Source organism: Ochotona princeps, chromosome 9 (assembly GCF_030435755.1).
Source record: "Ochotona princeps isolate mOchPri1 chromosome 9, mOchPri1.hap1, whole genome shotgun sequence".
Lineage (NCBI taxonomy): Eukaryota > Metazoa > Chordata > Mammalia > Lagomorpha > Ochotonidae > Ochotona > Ochotona princeps.
Window position 1 is genome coordinate 1,451,225 of NC_080840.1, and position 16,446 is coordinate 1,467,670.

At 56.8% G+C, this 16,446-nt stretch overlaps 1 protein-coding gene across 2 annotated transcripts in view; it reads left to right on the forward strand.

Moving 5' to 3' along the window:
* TRAPPC9 (trafficking protein particle complex subunit 9) overlaps nt 1–16,446 on the forward strand; it is a 358,840-nt gene that overhangs the window by 20,832 nt on the left and 321,562 nt on the right. For both annotated transcript variants that reach the window (XM_058668446.1, XM_058668447.1), the window contains 2 exons: nt 1,248–1,373; nt 12,168–12,384. In XM_058668446.1, the coding sequence (XP_058524429.1) occupies nt 1,248–1,373; nt 12,168–12,384 (343 nt within the window). The remainder of the gene's footprint in view (nt 1–1,247; nt 1,374–12,167; nt 12,385–16,446) is intronic.

Below are 16,446 nucleotides of genomic sequence, written 5' to 3' on the forward strand. Positions count from 1 at the left end.
TGCTCACACACCTTCCTTGCTGGGCGCTGTTCTGGTTTGTAGGGGCGCGGTGCTCTTGATTTTGGACACCCCGATGGGGCCAGCTAAACTGATGACACGCACACACAGGATGCAGCGTGGCAGGAAATTAGGTCTCGTCCCTCCTGCCCTCACTTCCCCAGCATGTCCTGCGCCCGTCCCAGCCTCGATGTGCATGGCAATGGTCTTGGCCGGCAGCCACAGGGGCAGCATGCTGCCCTGGGCCCAGCACCACGTGCCTCCCGATGTGCCCTGGCCCAGGCCTCCTGGCTCTGTGTGAGTGGTGCACGAGCTGCCGCAGTCCCGGGTGGTCTCGTGAGGGGTCCCACCACTGCTGGGCCCAGGGCAGATGCTGTGCCCACTGAGCCCACAGCGGCCGTCCCTCGCCCACAGAGCCTCTCAGGCCTCCTCGTCTGTCCACTGCTGGGCCCAGGGCAGATGCTGTGCCCGCTGAGCCCACAGCGGCCGTCCCTCGCCCACAGAGCCTCTCAGGCCTCCCCGTCCGTCCACTGCTGGAAAGCTGCTTTCGCTGCAGTCTCGTCTTCCGGGCTGAGGATCCCTTTCAGATTTCTCTAGAACGTCAGCTGCTGTGTGTGACTTACCTGATCAGAGGCTGCCCACTCATCATTGACGTCGCTCATAAGTTGCCCACTCTGTATTTACATTTAGCATAAACTTCACAATTTACATTTAGTAAGAGAGCATTTCCGTCTGCTCCATCCACTCCCCAGAGGTCTGCAGTGGCAGGGCTAGAATGGGCTGAAGCCAGGAGCTTGGAATTCCATCCAGCTCTCCCACATGGGTGCAGGGGCCAAAGGACTTGAACCGTAGCCCCCCACTTTCCTAGGTGCTTTTGCTGGGAGCTGGGTGGGAAGTGGAGCAGCTGGGACACTCACTGGCGCCCATGTGGGGTGCCTGTGCCGTAGGCGGTGGCTCACCCCTTCATCACCGCCTGTACCAGAGCTGCCCCCTTTGCCCCATCGTGTTTTGAGTGGGAGGGAAGCTCAGGTGGTGAACAGTCTCACTCCTGCCTCCCTGTGGTGGGGGATGTGAGGTGGCTTGTCACCCTCGGTGTGGTGAGGCAGACTTGAGTTCACATCCTGCCTTCCCCAGGCTGGCTTTGTGACAGTGGGGGGCCTGCATCCAGCGAGAGCGCCTGGGCCGTGGGGACTAGGCAGAAGCTGCCTCTGCTGCCCTGCACTGACCAGTATCTGCTGTGTGCCCCGTAGTACAAGAATGCCGGGGTGATCGAGCTGGAGGCGTGCGTCAAGGCCGTGCGCGTCCTCGCCATCCAGAAGCGGAGCATGGAGGCCTCAGAGTTCCTACAGAACGCCGTCTACATCAACCTGCGCCAGGTGAGCGCCGCCCGCTAGGTCCATGCTGGGTCCACGCCTGGTCCGGGACCGCCCGCCAGGTCTACACCGGGTCCATGCCTGGTTCGGGGCCACCCGAGCCCAGTGGCTACACAGCGTGGCACCTTCTCTCTGCCTGCGTGTCCTCCTGAAGTTTAGACCTTGCTGGCTTTTTGACTAGCCTGGTGACTTGGCCAGCTTTGGAGGCCTGAGCAGCCTTGGGTGGCTCTAGCCTTGGGTTGGTCCCCTGTCTCGGTTGCTGGGTGTCTCCCACTTGAAGATGGACAGGGTGGCTGGGCAGGGAGGGGCTGGGGCAGTCGCAAGGGGAAGCTGGCTGTGTTGCCCACTGGTCTGGAACTAGGGGCAGAAGGAGGGCTGGGGCACAGACAGCAGACATCCCCCCTTTCCAAGAGGCGCTGCTGCCTCATCACCTGATGTGGCTGTTGGTGCCTGCGCTGGTTCTGAGTGGACTGGCGTCTGCACCTTGGTAGTGCGGTTTTCCTGTGGCCCTGCTTAGGGCACGGCATGGTGCCAGGCTGAGGACAGAGAGGGTGGAAAGCAGGGTGCGTGCCCCTCGCCGCCGGGGCTGTCTGGGTAAATCAGCGTAAGAAACTGCTGGCAGATGCTTGTGAACGTGCACGTTTCCAAGCAGCAGAAGGCTGCCCCTTGCTCCGGGCGGGCAGCACTAGAGGGCAGCAGAGGCCCACCCAAGCCGGGGTCGCTGCAGATGCCGCCCCCGCCTGCGGCTCGGCTCTGCTTCGGTTGAGTCATCGCAGTGTTTGTCTGCCAGGCGAGCAGGCACCGGGATAATGAGTTCTGGTGGGATTTTGTAATGGCCATAAATAAGAAGGGGCTGTCGTTTTCCTGAGCGAGGACACGCTCTGCGGCAGAGCGGATGAGCTTCATCCGTGCTGGGCACGGTCCTGGCTCACATTGATGACAGCCATGGGTCCCTTGCTGCGCCATGATCCCTCAGTCACATACGCTAACCAGGGGCTCGAGGGCAGGGCCTGGGCTGCAGGTTGGGGAAGAGTGTGTGGGACCGATGGCTGCCTGTAAGCGGGGCAGTGAGCTGGAAGGTTGTCGCTGGCGCTGTGACCTGGGGGAGGCCTGTGGCTTCCCATCACCTGTAGGAAGTTGAGAAATGGGAACAGTCCCGCTCAGCCCTTCGTAGAGCGGCTGTGGATGCCAGCCAGCCACAGCGCGGTCCTGGCCACCTGCGGGAGAGAGCCTGCGCTGTGACTGTGTTTCCAGTGCTAGCAGAGGCACCTCTGGTTGCAGGAAGGCCAGGCCCGGCTTTAGAGGCCAAGGAGCCTCAGTGGACGGTGGGGCCCCTTGTTGGCCTTCCTGGGATGCCGGATCAGGCCTTCTGCCTGGATGTTGGCCAGGCCGCGGACAGGCTGGGTGCTGTGCTGTGCTGAACAGATAACTGTGGCAAGGAGGAACTGTGATCCTGCTCTGCGGACCCCAAGGCCCCAGGGTCGGGGCAGCCACTCCCTCAGCCTCCTGTGCACTCAGGCCCTGGGGAGGGCACCGCGTTGGGTTGTGGCATGTGGCTGATGCTGCTCTTGGCCGCAGTCTGCAGCCAGGGTGGCCCTGGTTCTTTCTCTCTTCCAAGTCATTCACGCTGTCTGCAGGCTGTCCCACTCAGATGCTATGACTGTCTGCTCAGGGTTTCTGATGTGGCTTCATCTGTCTGTCACGAAGCTGTTGCTAAGGAGACCCTGCAGAAGCTGGGTGGAGGCGTGCCTCACCCCTGCAGCCTGGGGACTGTGTCCGGTGGCGCTCGGAAACAAGGATCTGGCGAAACTGGAGAGCGGCCAGGGAGGCTGAGCCCGGGGGCGGGGGCGTGCCTGCCTCCAGAGCGTGGCTGGCTGCCAGGGCAGGGGGAGCTCAACAGGTGGTGGATGAGGAGTCAGCTCAGGTTCAGGCAGGGGAACTGAGATGGTCCTGCCCCACGAGCGACTGTGAGGTGTGGTTGCTCGTGGGACAGGGACCACACTGACAGCTGTGCCCAGTGGGACGGCGCTGCTGCTGGGTGTGGTAGGAGTGGCCCTGGGGCAGGCATGCTGTTGGAATCTGTGTGTGATTCAGTCTTTCTTTATTGATGAACATTTTTATGTCTTATTTCCATCTCATTTGGAAAGGAGGAAAGGAAAGAAGAGAGGGAGAAGGGAGGGCCCTGCTGGTTCACTCCCCAGGTGCCTGCAGCAGCCAGGGCTGGGTCACCCACAGGGGTAAAGGTTCCCACCTGCATGTTAGCTGGCAGCTGGACTGGGAGCAGAGCCTGGCCTGGTACAGGCCTCCCCAGCAGCCTGCACCCTAGCTGCCGTGCCCTGGCCTTCAGAGCCAGCCCAGTGAGGCCGTGAAGGGGGGAGAGGCCCTGGTCACAGGTGGAGCCAGAGACTGCATTGAGCCCCATGCTGTGTGCGTCCTGGGCTGTGCTTTGGTGTAGGGGAGGGTGCAGAGGGGACCCAGGGTGGGGGCGGGGGGTGCAGCTGAGCCCTGAGTGCCTGGCCTGCAGCGCGGCTGTGAGCAGCCCGAGTGCAGCCACATCCATGGCCTCACTGAACCACAGCCCTTGCTTCTCTTCACCCGAGTTTTTACCTTTTGGCTGCTCTCATTGTTAAATTGTTTAAAATTGATTTCAGGTTTTTTTTGAATAATGAGGCAGGAGCTGGCCTTGTGGCTTGGCGGATAAAGCCACTGCCTGCGACACCAGCATCCCATGTGGGCTCTGGTTTGAATCTGGCTGCTCCACTTTCTATCCAGCTCCCTGTTAATGTAACTGGGAAAGCAGCAGAGGAGGACCAAGTGCTTGGGTCCCTGCACCCACGTGGGAGACCCAGAGGAAGATCCTGGCTTCAGATCAGCATAGGGCTGGCCATTTTCACTTGGGGGAGTGAACCAGTGGATAGAAGACCTCCCTCCCGCATCTCTATAAATGCCTTTTAAATAAGTAAAATAAATCTTTAAAAAATAGGTTCTGGCCTTGGGGTGGGGGGCAAGAGCAGCTCCCGACAGTGTGGTGGTTGTGGGGGGTGGCCTTTTTGGGCCAGACCCAATGCTGGGGACTCAGGCCAAAGCCACTGCCGAAAGGCAGTGACCAAGTCCTTGACTTTCTCCAGGCCCAAGAGAGCTTTTCTGTCAGAGTAAGTACACCATGAGGGAAACTTGGGAATTGGATTAAAGTCCTAGCTCCGCCCTGCCACTAACATCTTGCAGTAGGACGAGTCTGGGAGGGGTTCGGGCCTTGGGGTTGGGGGTGGCTTGCAGCTCCCTGCACTGTGGTGGTTGTGGGGGGTTCCCCTGCCAGGCCGGACCCAATGCTGGAGACTCAGGCCAAAGCCACTACTGAAAGGCAGTGACCGAGTCCTTGGCTTTCTGCGGCCAGTGCACCAAGTGGTGCCAGGTCCTGCTGGCCGCCCAGTGGCGAGCTCTGGGGTTTTTAGGCTATGTAATTGCTGCCTAGGGACACCCATGAATAAGGCCAGCGTTAGTGTAGGTGAGAGATGAATTCTGGGTGATTCCCAGTAACAGGGTCATGAAACTTTCCGGCAAGCATGGGGACTGAGACCTGGTGGCTTGGAGGGGAGAGTCCATAAGATCTGTTTGGGCCAGATTGATTAACCAGCCCAATTAGCAATCCTGAGATGGGCTGTTAGCATAGAGCGTCACTGATTGCCTGTCTGGCAGGGCTAGGTACTAATACCTGACTGGGTGGTGGAATAGTGAACTGGTCACACTTGGCAGGTCAAGACACTAACTAGCACGTGAGAAAACTCAGACCAGGGGCAAACTCTGTAGGGGTAATGTGGACCCAACTCTGTGGAAATACAAGTCCCACAGGTTAGCGCATGAGCTGGGGTGGTGATGGGCTGAGCTAGGTGTGACCATGGCACCTGCCATCACTTGCGGGAAAAGGAACCGATAGCAGTCTGAGCAGGTCAAGGCAGCAGCCCCAAAGGTGCATCCTATATTAGGAAGTGGAGTGGGCCAGGCTGCAACTGGAAGGGGGCAGACCAGGCAGGGCCAAGCAAACCCCCAACTCACAAGGAACAGAAATCAAGATGGAGCACATGTCATGCTAAACTAGGCTCTCACACCAACTGGTCTACAAAAGCCAGGGATATTAGGCCACAGCAGCAAAGGCAAAGGTTGAGACAGATGGGGGTCTTAGCCAGTTGGGTCAGAGTAACCACTGGCAGGTGCATAATCTTGGGCTGGGAATAGACTTAGTTGGGGAGCTGTGAGAGTACACCCTTGCTGGGTTGGGGTTCCACGGGAGAGTGCGGGGGCTGGAGTGGGGGCTGCATTCTGGTCTGGATATGGCTGCAGTCTCCCTTGGCACGGGTGTGAGCTGGAGCTGGGTGCACTGAGCTGGGCTAGATGCCAGCGCTATCTGGTGCTCTGGAGAACCTGGGTGGATATAGGAGGGACTAGGCTGGGTCTCTGTCCCTGCTGAGCCATGTGTGAGCAGTGTCTGGATGTGGACCAGCCTTGGCCGGGCTGAAACATCCAACACCAAGAACTGGAACAGATTGAAGGCCAGCAATGAGTGCTGACCCATGGAACCACCAGTACACACAGGATCTGGCATAGGGAGAGGTTCTGATGCAGGAGCTTGGGAAGCTCCTCTGTCGGGACACAGTCCCTATGGGTGAGCGCAAAGACCATGACAAGGAGCAATCCAGACCAGGCCAGAGGAAGATACCCACCATCATACATACGGCATAGGTGAGGGGCAGACCATGTTCATATCATCCACTGGCGAATCCAAGCACCAGAATAGAGTGTGTGTAGCACATTGCGGAGTGCCAAGGTGAGGTGAGCCATAGCAGATGTGGTTGCAGCACCCGAACAGCACACGTGAGAGCCGGCGGGGCGGGGAATGTGGGCTCCCTTGCTGGACCACCGCTTCCACTGGAGAGCATGAGTTGGGGCAGGGGCAGACCAGACCAGGCAGGGCTACAACACCTGTGGACCTCAGGTGAGCTAGATCAGCGAAGGGCCAGGTTGGGCTGACTGTTCCGACTGGTGCAGGCAAAAATTGGAGTGGGTTAGGGTCGGTTGGGCTTTGCCGCATCATCAGATGGCAGAGGCTGGGCTAAATCTGTCAAACTTCAGAACCACCTGGCGAGTGCACAATCTGGGAGTGGGAGTGGCGTACTATGGAGATAGTGAGCACCTCCCTCTTGGGTTGCCACTCCCACTGGAGAGCATGAGGACGGGGGAGGAGGACAGAGGGCAGGGGTGGCTGGACAGAAATGCACCTGCCAGTATTGTGTGGGCTGGATAGTGGGGTTGGTTGGGTTGAACTAGGCTTCAATGACCATTGACATGTACAAGAGCTAAAAGGGATGTGGGACAGACTGAATAAGTCGGCAGTGCATACTGGCAAGCACGGGAACCAGGGTAGGGGGCAGGCCTGGTGGGGGTTATGGGGAGTCGCCTCAACTAGGCTGCAGCCGGTTAGCGTGAGGACTGAGTATGAAGTGGGCAGGATCGGGCTGGACTGCAACACCCATTGGTTTGCATGGAAGACTGGGCTAGAAACAGAACTGACCCCAGCAATTGCAACCACCAGCACGTGCATAAACTAATTGGGGTGATGGACTGTGTCGGACCCTGTACTGGCAAGCACACACAAGAATCAGGTGTGGGATCATCTCAGACGAAGTTTGTTTGGAGATCCCTCCAACTGAACAGGTGATCTCAGAACCCCAACCATGAAGAGTGCATGCCAGCCTGTGGATTCCGAATAGGTTTCATCGCAGTTGGAACGGCGAGATTGGCAGCAATTCAGAACTGTTGAACTATGAAAACTGCTTGAGCAGGACCCTCAGAGCATGCCCCACGTCAGGGACCTGGGATGGGTGGGAGGCTTTTGTTTCTCCCCTGATTCCAGATATGGGGATAAAAATGGTGATGTTAGTGTGGAAACAATGGTCTTGCCCACTTTCTTGTAGCCCTTGACCCTTTGTACCCTAAGCAACTAAGTAAAATTACTAAAAAATAATAATAAAAAGAAAAAACCATATTTTAAGTTACAAACTTCTGTAAAATCTGAAGAATAGATGTACAAATATTGAAGAGTTTGGCTTGGATGATGCTGCTGTTCTGAGTTTCCCTGGAAACAGAATAAACTAGGATTTATTTTTAAAGACTAAAAAAAAAAAAAAGGTAAAATTTGGGGCCTGACGCGGTAGCCTAGTGGCTAAAGTCCTCACCTTGCATGCACCGGCATCCTGAAAGAGCTCCTGGCTCCTGGGTCAGATCGGCTGAGCTCTGGCCATTGCGGCCACTTGAGGAGTGAATCATTGGACGGAAGATCTTCCTCTGTCTCTCCTCCTCTCTGTAATCTCACTTTCCAATAAAAATTAATAAAATTTAAAAAAACCCAACAAAATTGGATTTTCTCTTGGCTGTTTATCTGTAAGAGTTTATTATATATTCTGGATTCTGGCCCCTTATTGAGTACAGTTTTTAAAATTGTTTCTTTGTTTTTTATTGGAAAGGCAGAGTAACAGAGAGGCCCAGGTGCCCCAGAGGTGGGCTGTGGGCTGCCCCGTGGCCCCAGGTCGCCCATCTCCAACACCCTCCTTCAGCATGCATGGTTCCGTGAGGAAGACCCCTGCTCCCCTGCCCGTGGCCTTCAGGGGTTGGCTGTGAGCCGGAGCTGGTCTTCCCCAGACCCCCACCGTGTCCCCCGGGTCTGTATCCTTCTCTGTCACCAGTGTCTTATCCTAGGTCTGTGTTGGGAAGGTGCGTGTCCCCAGTGTCATTCTCTCTGTGCTTGACTGGGCCTGCCGCTCTCATTGCCCCTGTGGCCCTGAGAGTGAGCCTTCCTCCCTTATCATGGGAGCCCGCCAGGAAGCTGGTGGGGTCGTGGACGCCTTGTGCTTGGCCCCACAGCGGTCAGCAGGGTCCCCTCTCCTCCAGGAAGGGCGTGCTGCCTGGCAGCCATCCTCACCACGGGCCCGTCTCACCTCACTGCTGGGTTTTGGGGTGCGTTAGCATTGTTGAACAGCTCATGTCCTTGCTTCACGTCTTTCTTGGTTTATAAACCCTGAGCCTCTAGGCTGGCAGTGGAAAGACTGATTTTATTATGTTTGTACAAATTTAATTCCAATAAGGAAATTATTTTAGATTCCCTTATTGTATTTGACAGGCAGTTAGAGGCAGATAGGGACACACGCACACACACACCCCTGTCTGCTGGTTCACTCCCCAGATGTCTGCAGTGCCCGGGACTGGCTGGACTGAAGCCAGGACCTTCCTCCCATGTGGTGTCAGGGCCCGAGGACCTGGGCTATCCTCTGCTGATTGTCCAGGTGCCTTGGCAGGTTGCATCTGGGTCTTGAACTGGTGCCCACAGGGAGTGCTGGCATCCAGGCTGACAGCCCCACCCACTGCACCACAGCGCTGGCCCTAAGAATTCTTCCCAAAACAAATACTCTCTTGGGTCCAGATGTTTGTCCTCATGTTTATTTCACCATAGATGCAGGATGAGCCATGTGGCAATTTGGTGCTGACAGTAACTCTCATGGGAGGAGTGATGTCAACAGAAGGGTAGGTGGGGCTTTCCAGGGCCTGTCCTACCGACATCCTAACCCTTCCTATGTGCCAATGCACCCTCCCAGGAGCCAGGAAGCACCAGGGTGAGCAGGGGTGGGGAGGGCAGCCCCAATCCCAGGCACTTGGGGCAGATGTGGGAGAGGCGTCCACAGTGTCGGGGATTGAGAGCTGATGAGCACAAGGCTTGGGGACCAGGTGGACACCCATTGGCTGAGCAGTTTTATTTTTTAAATTTTTATTTTATTTTATTTAAAGGTTTATTTGTTTTTTATTGCAAAGTCAGATATACAGAGAAGAAGATCTTCCGTCCGATGATTCACTCCCCAAGCGGCCGCAATGACCGGTGCTGCGCTGATCTGAAGCCAGGAGCCAGGAGCTCTTCCAGGTCTCCCACAGAGTTGCAGGTTCCTAAGGCTTTGGGCCGTCCTCGACTGCTTTCCCAGACCACAAGCAGGGAGCTGGATGGGAAGTGGAGCTGCCAGGATTAGAACCGGCACCCATATGGGATCTCGGTGCGTTCAAGGCCAGGACCTTAACCGTTACACTATTGCGCTGGGCCCATCGCCCAGATTTGTGCTGTCATCATTTGGCTGGGGTAGTTGTGCAATTTGCTCTGTTCTCTTTCTGCTGTGCTACCAAACGGGCTGCGATACTCTCCGTGTGTGTCAGGGTCTGCGTCCAGTGCTCTGCTTGTTTCAGTGAAGAGGGCATGTGCTTGCAGGCGAGTCCAAGGACCTCGGCCAGCCGGCCCGAGCCCCGCCGGATGCTCTGCTTGTTTCAGTGAAGAGGGCATGTGCTTGCAGGCGAGTCCAAGGACCTCGGCCAGACGACCCGAGCCCCGCCGGATGCTCTGCCTCTGGGGGTTCACAAATCCAGCACCCACCTTGCTGGTGGGTCCAAGGACCTGAGCCAGGTGGCCCGAGTGCCATTGGATTTCCTGCCTCTGGGGCTCATGAACCCGGCACCCCCCTCACAAGTGGGCACAGGGGCCTGGGCCAGGTGACCTGAGCCCCAGCAGATGCTCCACCCCCCATACCTAGTACCTACAAACCTAGTACCTACTGTGCAGATGGGCCCAGGCCAGCCAACCCGAGTCCCACTTGGTCTCCTGCCTCGGGGCTTATGAACCTGGCACCCACCGTGCAGGTAGGCCCAGGCCCCGGGCCAAGCAACCTGAACCCTGCCAGATTCCCTGTCCCTGGGGCTCATGACTATATTTCAATTTGAAAAATCATTGTTCGGGCCCGGCGGCGTGGTCTAGCAGCTAAAGTCCTCGCCTTGAACGCCCCGGGATCCCATATGGGCGCTGGTTCTAATCCCAGCAGCTCCACTTCCCATCCAGCTCCCTGCTTGTGGCCTGGGAAAGCAGTCGAGGACGGCCCAATGCATTGGGACCCCGCACCCGCGTGGGAAACCTGGAAGAGGTTCCTGGTTCCAGCATCGGATCGGCGCGTACCAGCCCGTTGCAGCTCACTTGGGGAGTGAAACATCGGACGGAAGATCTTCCTCTCTGTCTCTCCTCCTCTCTTTATATCCGGCTTTCCAATAATAATAAAATCTTAAAAAAAAAAGAAAGAAAAATCATTGTTCTTAGTTAGAAAGAATGTGTCCGATGGTGCTAAGTTTTGAAAATCCCTGCTGTTCTCTGCTTAGGCTGTAGCTGGTCTGAAAGCTCAGGGTCTAAGCTGTGGAGGCCCCACACAAGCAAGCTGCAGAATTCTAAGAGTGACTCAACCTTGGGAGCCCTGGCGATGGCCAGTTCCACCTGCTCACACCCAAAGGACAGACCTGCTGCAGTCCAGGGCTCTGCAAGCCTGGATGGAATGCTCCCATTCCCCAAGAAAACACAAAAACAGCCTCAAAGTAAGAAGACAGTGAAGGGACCGGCATGGTGGGGCAGCATGTGGTGGTGAGGGCCCCCCAGGTGCACCTGCCGCTGCCGTGTGCCGGGGTTTGCAGGGTTTGCAGCGCTGACGCCCACTCACCTTTCAGTTCTGGGTTGTGGCAGAGCTTGCGAAATGTCCTCCTGAGTGTTGAAATGTCCTCCTGGGGAGGGGAGATCCCAGCAGGGTCTTTCTGTCTGGCTGGATGGCAGGACCAGAGGGTCTGATGTCCACAGTAGGGGTTCCCAAGTGGGTCAGAAAGGGGCGGGGTTTTGCCCATTCAGGCTCCTATGGGAGAAGGCCTGCAAAGTGGCAGACCTGGCTTTCTTGGTGCTCCGGTGGGCATGTAGGACCGTGTGTGTGTGTGTGTGCGCGCGCGTGCCCCTGCCTGCATGCAGGTGTGGTATCTGGTTCACAGAGGACATCTTCTTGCTATATCCTCAAATTGGCGCAGTGGGCAGTGCTTTCTGGGTAGCACTTCCCCTCTGTTTCCCATCACCTGGGGCTGGGGGTCAGTGTTGCATCGTGAAGTTCAGGGTACAGAAGCAGGGGCAGTGGCTCTGAGGCTGGTTTAGGGAGTGTGGGTTGGGCAGGGCTGAGGGATGCTGGGAAAGGTAGTGGGCACCACTCGATCTGCCTGGTGGAGTACGAGGGCTAAGATGAGGCCACAGCCGCAGGCACAGGATGACAGAGGTGCAGACTGGCAAGGGCTGCCACCCTACCCTCTGCTTGCAGGAGCTTCTGGGTAGTGGGCTCGTTGCCGGTGTGGGGCTGGGAAGAGCCGCATCTTTCAGCAGCGGTGAAGGGCTGCCTTGTGCACCCGCCTGAGGGGCCATGGGCGTGTCCAGCCCAGGTCAGTGCTGGTCTCCAGCACCTGGTGACAGTGCGACTCCCTGGGCCTCCCGTGAGCTGGACGATGGCAGCGTACAGGGTTATCAGAAGGTTGCTGGCACACAGTAGGAGCTTTCAGAGATGCAAGTTATTGTCGTAAGGCACTGCATGGTTGGGGAATTTGGCGAGGTCCCTGGTGAAGGAAGATGTCTCGTGAGCTGTCAAGTGTCTGGTCTCGCGTGGGTCACTCAGAGCCCCACTCTGGTTGCATGGCTGTGTCTGGCGAGAGCCCGCCAGCATCCTCCCACTTGCAGTGGGAGTCAGGACAGATGTCCCACCTGGCATGCAGCCAGCGCCTCTGCCGCACAGAGCCCGCTTGCAGCCGGGCCCCCTCTTTGATGTATCATTAGGTGTCTGACTCGGGGGAGACCTGTTTGTCCGGGTGTCTCCTTCCCCAGCAGGGAAGCTCCTCTGAGTGGCTCATCCCCCTGCCCCTGTGCTCCAGCTCTCAGAGGAGGAGAAGATCCAGCGGTACAGCATCCTGTCGGAGCTCTACGAGCTCATTGGCTTCCACCGCAAGTCGGCCTTCTTCAAGCGCGTGGCCGCCATGCAGTGCGTGGCCCCCAGCATCACCGAGCCTGGCTGGAGGGCTTGCTACAAGCTCCTGCTGGAGACTCTGCCCGGCTACAGCCTGTCATTGGATCCCAACGACTTCAACAGAGGTACTGGGGACCCTGGGTGCCAGGGCAAGCACCCCTTTGACACAGCCATGGCTGGTAGGTGCTGGGATGCATGCTGGCAGCTTAGGGGAGATGGACCCCGCCCCACAGGGGAGCCTGGGGAACACGTGGTGTTGGACAGTGGTGACAGCGCCCTGCTGCGGGCACACATCCTTCACCCTTTATCCAGGGGTGGCCCGGATGTTCCTTGAGCTGACAGGTGCCATATGTCTTCAACCAAAAATTTTATTTAACACTGGCTAAATTGGCACAAAACCAGGTAGCCAGGGATAAACATAATTGAGTATGGGCACACACAAGTAGCTACCCATTTGGTGGGGAGTTCTTTTTTGATTTTTTAAAAATTCTGTTTTTTTACTTATTTGAAAATCAGAATTATATAGAGGGAGGGATAAACACACATGCACACACATGTGCACACACCTACACACATATCTACACCCACCCACCCACGTGCACACAACCACACATATCCACACACGTGTACACCCCACATATCCACACACGTGTACACCCCCACCTATCCACACACGTGTACACACATGTGCACACACCCACACACGTGCACACAACCACACACACCTACATACATGTGCACACAACCCACACACACGTGCACACACACACCCCTGTCTTCCATCTACTGCTTTACTTCCCAAGTGAATGCAATGACTAGATGAGGCCAGGCCTAAAGCAGGAGCCAGGAGCTTCCTCTGGGTCTCCCGTGTGGGTGCAGGGGTCCAAACCTTGGGGCCATTGTCCACTGTTTTCCCAGGCACATTAGCAGGGAGCTGGATTTGAAGTGGAGCAGCCGGAATATGAGCCTGTATCCATATGGCATGCTGACTCCAGGCAGATGGTGTAACGCACTGTGCCATAGCGCTGGGTCCCAGTGTCCAAACAGTGCAAAAGGGATGTACAGTAACTGTGTAATGGAGACCATTACATCCAGTAGTATGTTATTGAACTTCATGGTGTTGTAAATTTCTGTTTTTCTTCCTGTTGTTGATTATGTACTGTGGCTTTTCATTGAAGGGGATGTACAGTAACTGTGTAGTGGAGACTGTCATATCTAGATGTGAGGATACAATGCAGTATGCATCTCTACTTCCTGACAAAGATGGACTCCCAATGAAACTGTTTATTATATCTTGACAATAGGATGCTGGACTCTCTGCCACTGTCCATGTGTGCAATGACCGACATGTGACTGTTTATGAAGAACTGTACTATAGTAATGACACAGGGGAGGGGGTATAGGCAATGCCAGGACCTATGGAGCTTTATTATAAAATCATCATAATAAAAAAGAAGTAAAAAAAAAAAAAGCTAGGACTCTCACAGTGTCCACAGGCACAATGCCCGGCATCGGGCTGTGTCCGGTTAGGAGGTGGAGACGGGGGGAGGTTGGGGCCGCAATCTGCTCTCCCGTGGCAAGGCCAGGGGTTGGTGCTGTTGGGCTCCTGGGTGCTCAGGGCTATGCTCTGGATCGTTGCCCTGTGGGGGCAGCATTACGCCTTGCAGTGTCCACTGTAGGGGGCCACGTCTGCCCAGAGTGGGACACAGGCTGTGTCCACCACGGTGACTGATTCTGTTTCTGCCAGTGGTCGGAGTAAGATCTAGAGTCTAGATCCTCCTGTGTCTCTGTCTCTCTCTCTCTCTCTTTTTAAAATTTTAGATTTCTTTATTTGAAGGAGTTACAGAGAGATGGGAGAGACCTAAGGGGAGACACACACACACACACACACACACACAGAAAGAGATCTCCTATTTGCTGGTTCACTCCCCAGTTAACTACAATGGCCAAGGCTGGGCCAGGCTGAGGCTTCCTCTGGGTGTCGCCCACGGGCGTCAGGTTCCCAAGCACCAGAAACATTTCGTGCTGCCTGCTGCCTTTGTCAGGTGCATTATTAGGGAGCTGGATTGGAAGTGGAGCATCTGGGCTTGAACTGGTGTCCTCATGGGGATGCTGCCATTGTAGGTGACAGGCTACACCACAGTCCCGGTTCCTGCATGTGCTGGGTGCCAAGCCACATGTCCAGGACGAGTGTGGGAATGCATCAACCTGGCCAGTAGTGTCATTCTGTGATTTCCTGTCTTGTGTGGCTGTCTGGGCTGAATTTTCTCACCCGTCCTCCCTGCTTGTCATTTCCTGTCTCCTTAAGAGATGGCTGAAAATGAAGGCCTGTCCAGCACCTGTAGCATGACTGGCTTTCTTAGATGGACCCTGAGCGTGTGTGACTGTCATGTGCGTTTAGCTCTCACAGCAGAGGAACCACAAGGCGATGAGGTCTCCCCCACCTCCCCAAGTTCTGGTCCCTGTGTGTTCCTTTGCCGGTTTACCCCTTGGCCACCTGCTGGCCTTGCTCTCCTGGCTGCCCATACTTGGCCCAGGGCTGGCCACCTTCCCCCTCCTGCGCCAGCTCTGCCATGGGCTGGCCGTGCTCCCCCATCTGCATTGGTGCTACATAGCTTGGCATTCCCTTGGGGCCCAGTGGCTCAGGAACCCACAATTCAGAGACAAGCCTGACCAGCGGGGCTGGCATAGCCGGTGGAGCCTCCTGGGACCTGGCAACAGCTGTCCCCAGCTGGGCTCTGCCACTGGAGCTGGCCGGCTCCTGCATACTCCAAAGGGAAGGATAGCTTTCCTTGGGCCTTGCTTTTCTGTTCCTGTTCCTGAAATGGGGGCAGGTGGGGAGTGGGATCCAGGCCTGTGTGTTAGGGAGGTCTCACTGGGTTCCCGCCTTCTTTTCCCAGGAAGAGGCATATGTAGGCGCCTGCTTTCTGTCCTTGCAGCAGGAGGCCTCCCTGTTGGGGGAGGGGCTGGAGGTCTAGGCTGACTACATGGGGTGGGGAAAGAGGGCAGCGAGGGAGAGGGGAGGGTGTTCCCCTGTCCTGGCATTGTCTGGGTGCCTCATGGACCCCAGGGGCTTGAGAACCTTGCGACCCCATGGTGCAGGTCATAAGCCCCTCTGGAGGGCACATCCCCAGGTCACTAAGCCCCTCTGGAGGACATATCCCCAGGTCACTAAGCCCCTCTGGAGGACACATCCCCAGGTCACTAAGCCCCTCTGGAGGACACATCCCCAGGTCACTAAGCCCCTCTGGAGGGAGCATCCCTAGGTCACTAAGCCCCTCTGGAGGACACATCCCCAGGTCACTAAGCCCCTCTGGAGGGAGCATCCCTAGGTCACTAAGCCCCTCTGGAGGACACATCCCCAGGTCACTAAGCCCCTCTGGAGGGAGCATCCCCAGGTCACTAAGCCCCTCTGGAGGACACATCCCCAGGTCACTAAGCCCCTCTGGAGGACACATCCCCAGGTCACTAAGCCCCTCTGGAGGACACATCCCTAGGTCACTAAGCCCCTCTGGAGGACACATCCCCAGGTCACTAAGCCCCTCTGGAGGGAGCATCCCCAGGTCACTAAGCCCCTCTGGAGGACACATCCCCAGGTCACTAAGCCCCTCTGGAGGACACATCCCCAGGTCACTAAGCCCCTCTGGAGGACACATCCCCAGGTCACTAAGCCCCTCTGGAGGACACATCCCCAGGTCACTAAGCCCCTCTGGAGGGCACATCCCCAGGTCACTAAGCCCCTCTGGAGGACACATCCCCAGGTCACTAAGCCCCTCTGGAGGACACATCCCCAGGTCACTAAGCCCCTCTGGAGGACACATCCCCAGGTCACTAAGCCCCTCTGGAGGGCACATCCCCAGGTCACTAAGCCCCTCTGGAGGACACATCCCCAGGTCACTAAGCCCCTCTGGAGGACACATCCCTAGGTCACTAAGCCCCTCTGGAGGACACATCCCCAGGTCACTAAGCCCCTCTGGAGGGAGCATCCCCAGGTCACTAAGCCCCTCTGGAGGGCACATCCCTAGGTCACTAAGCCCCTCTGGAGGACACATCCCCAGGTCACTAAGCCCCTCTGGAGGGAGCATCCCCAGGTCACTAAGCCCCTCTGGAGGACACATCCCCAGGTCACTAAGCCCCTCTGGAGGACACATCCCCAGGTCACTAAGCCCCTCTGGAGGGAGCATCTC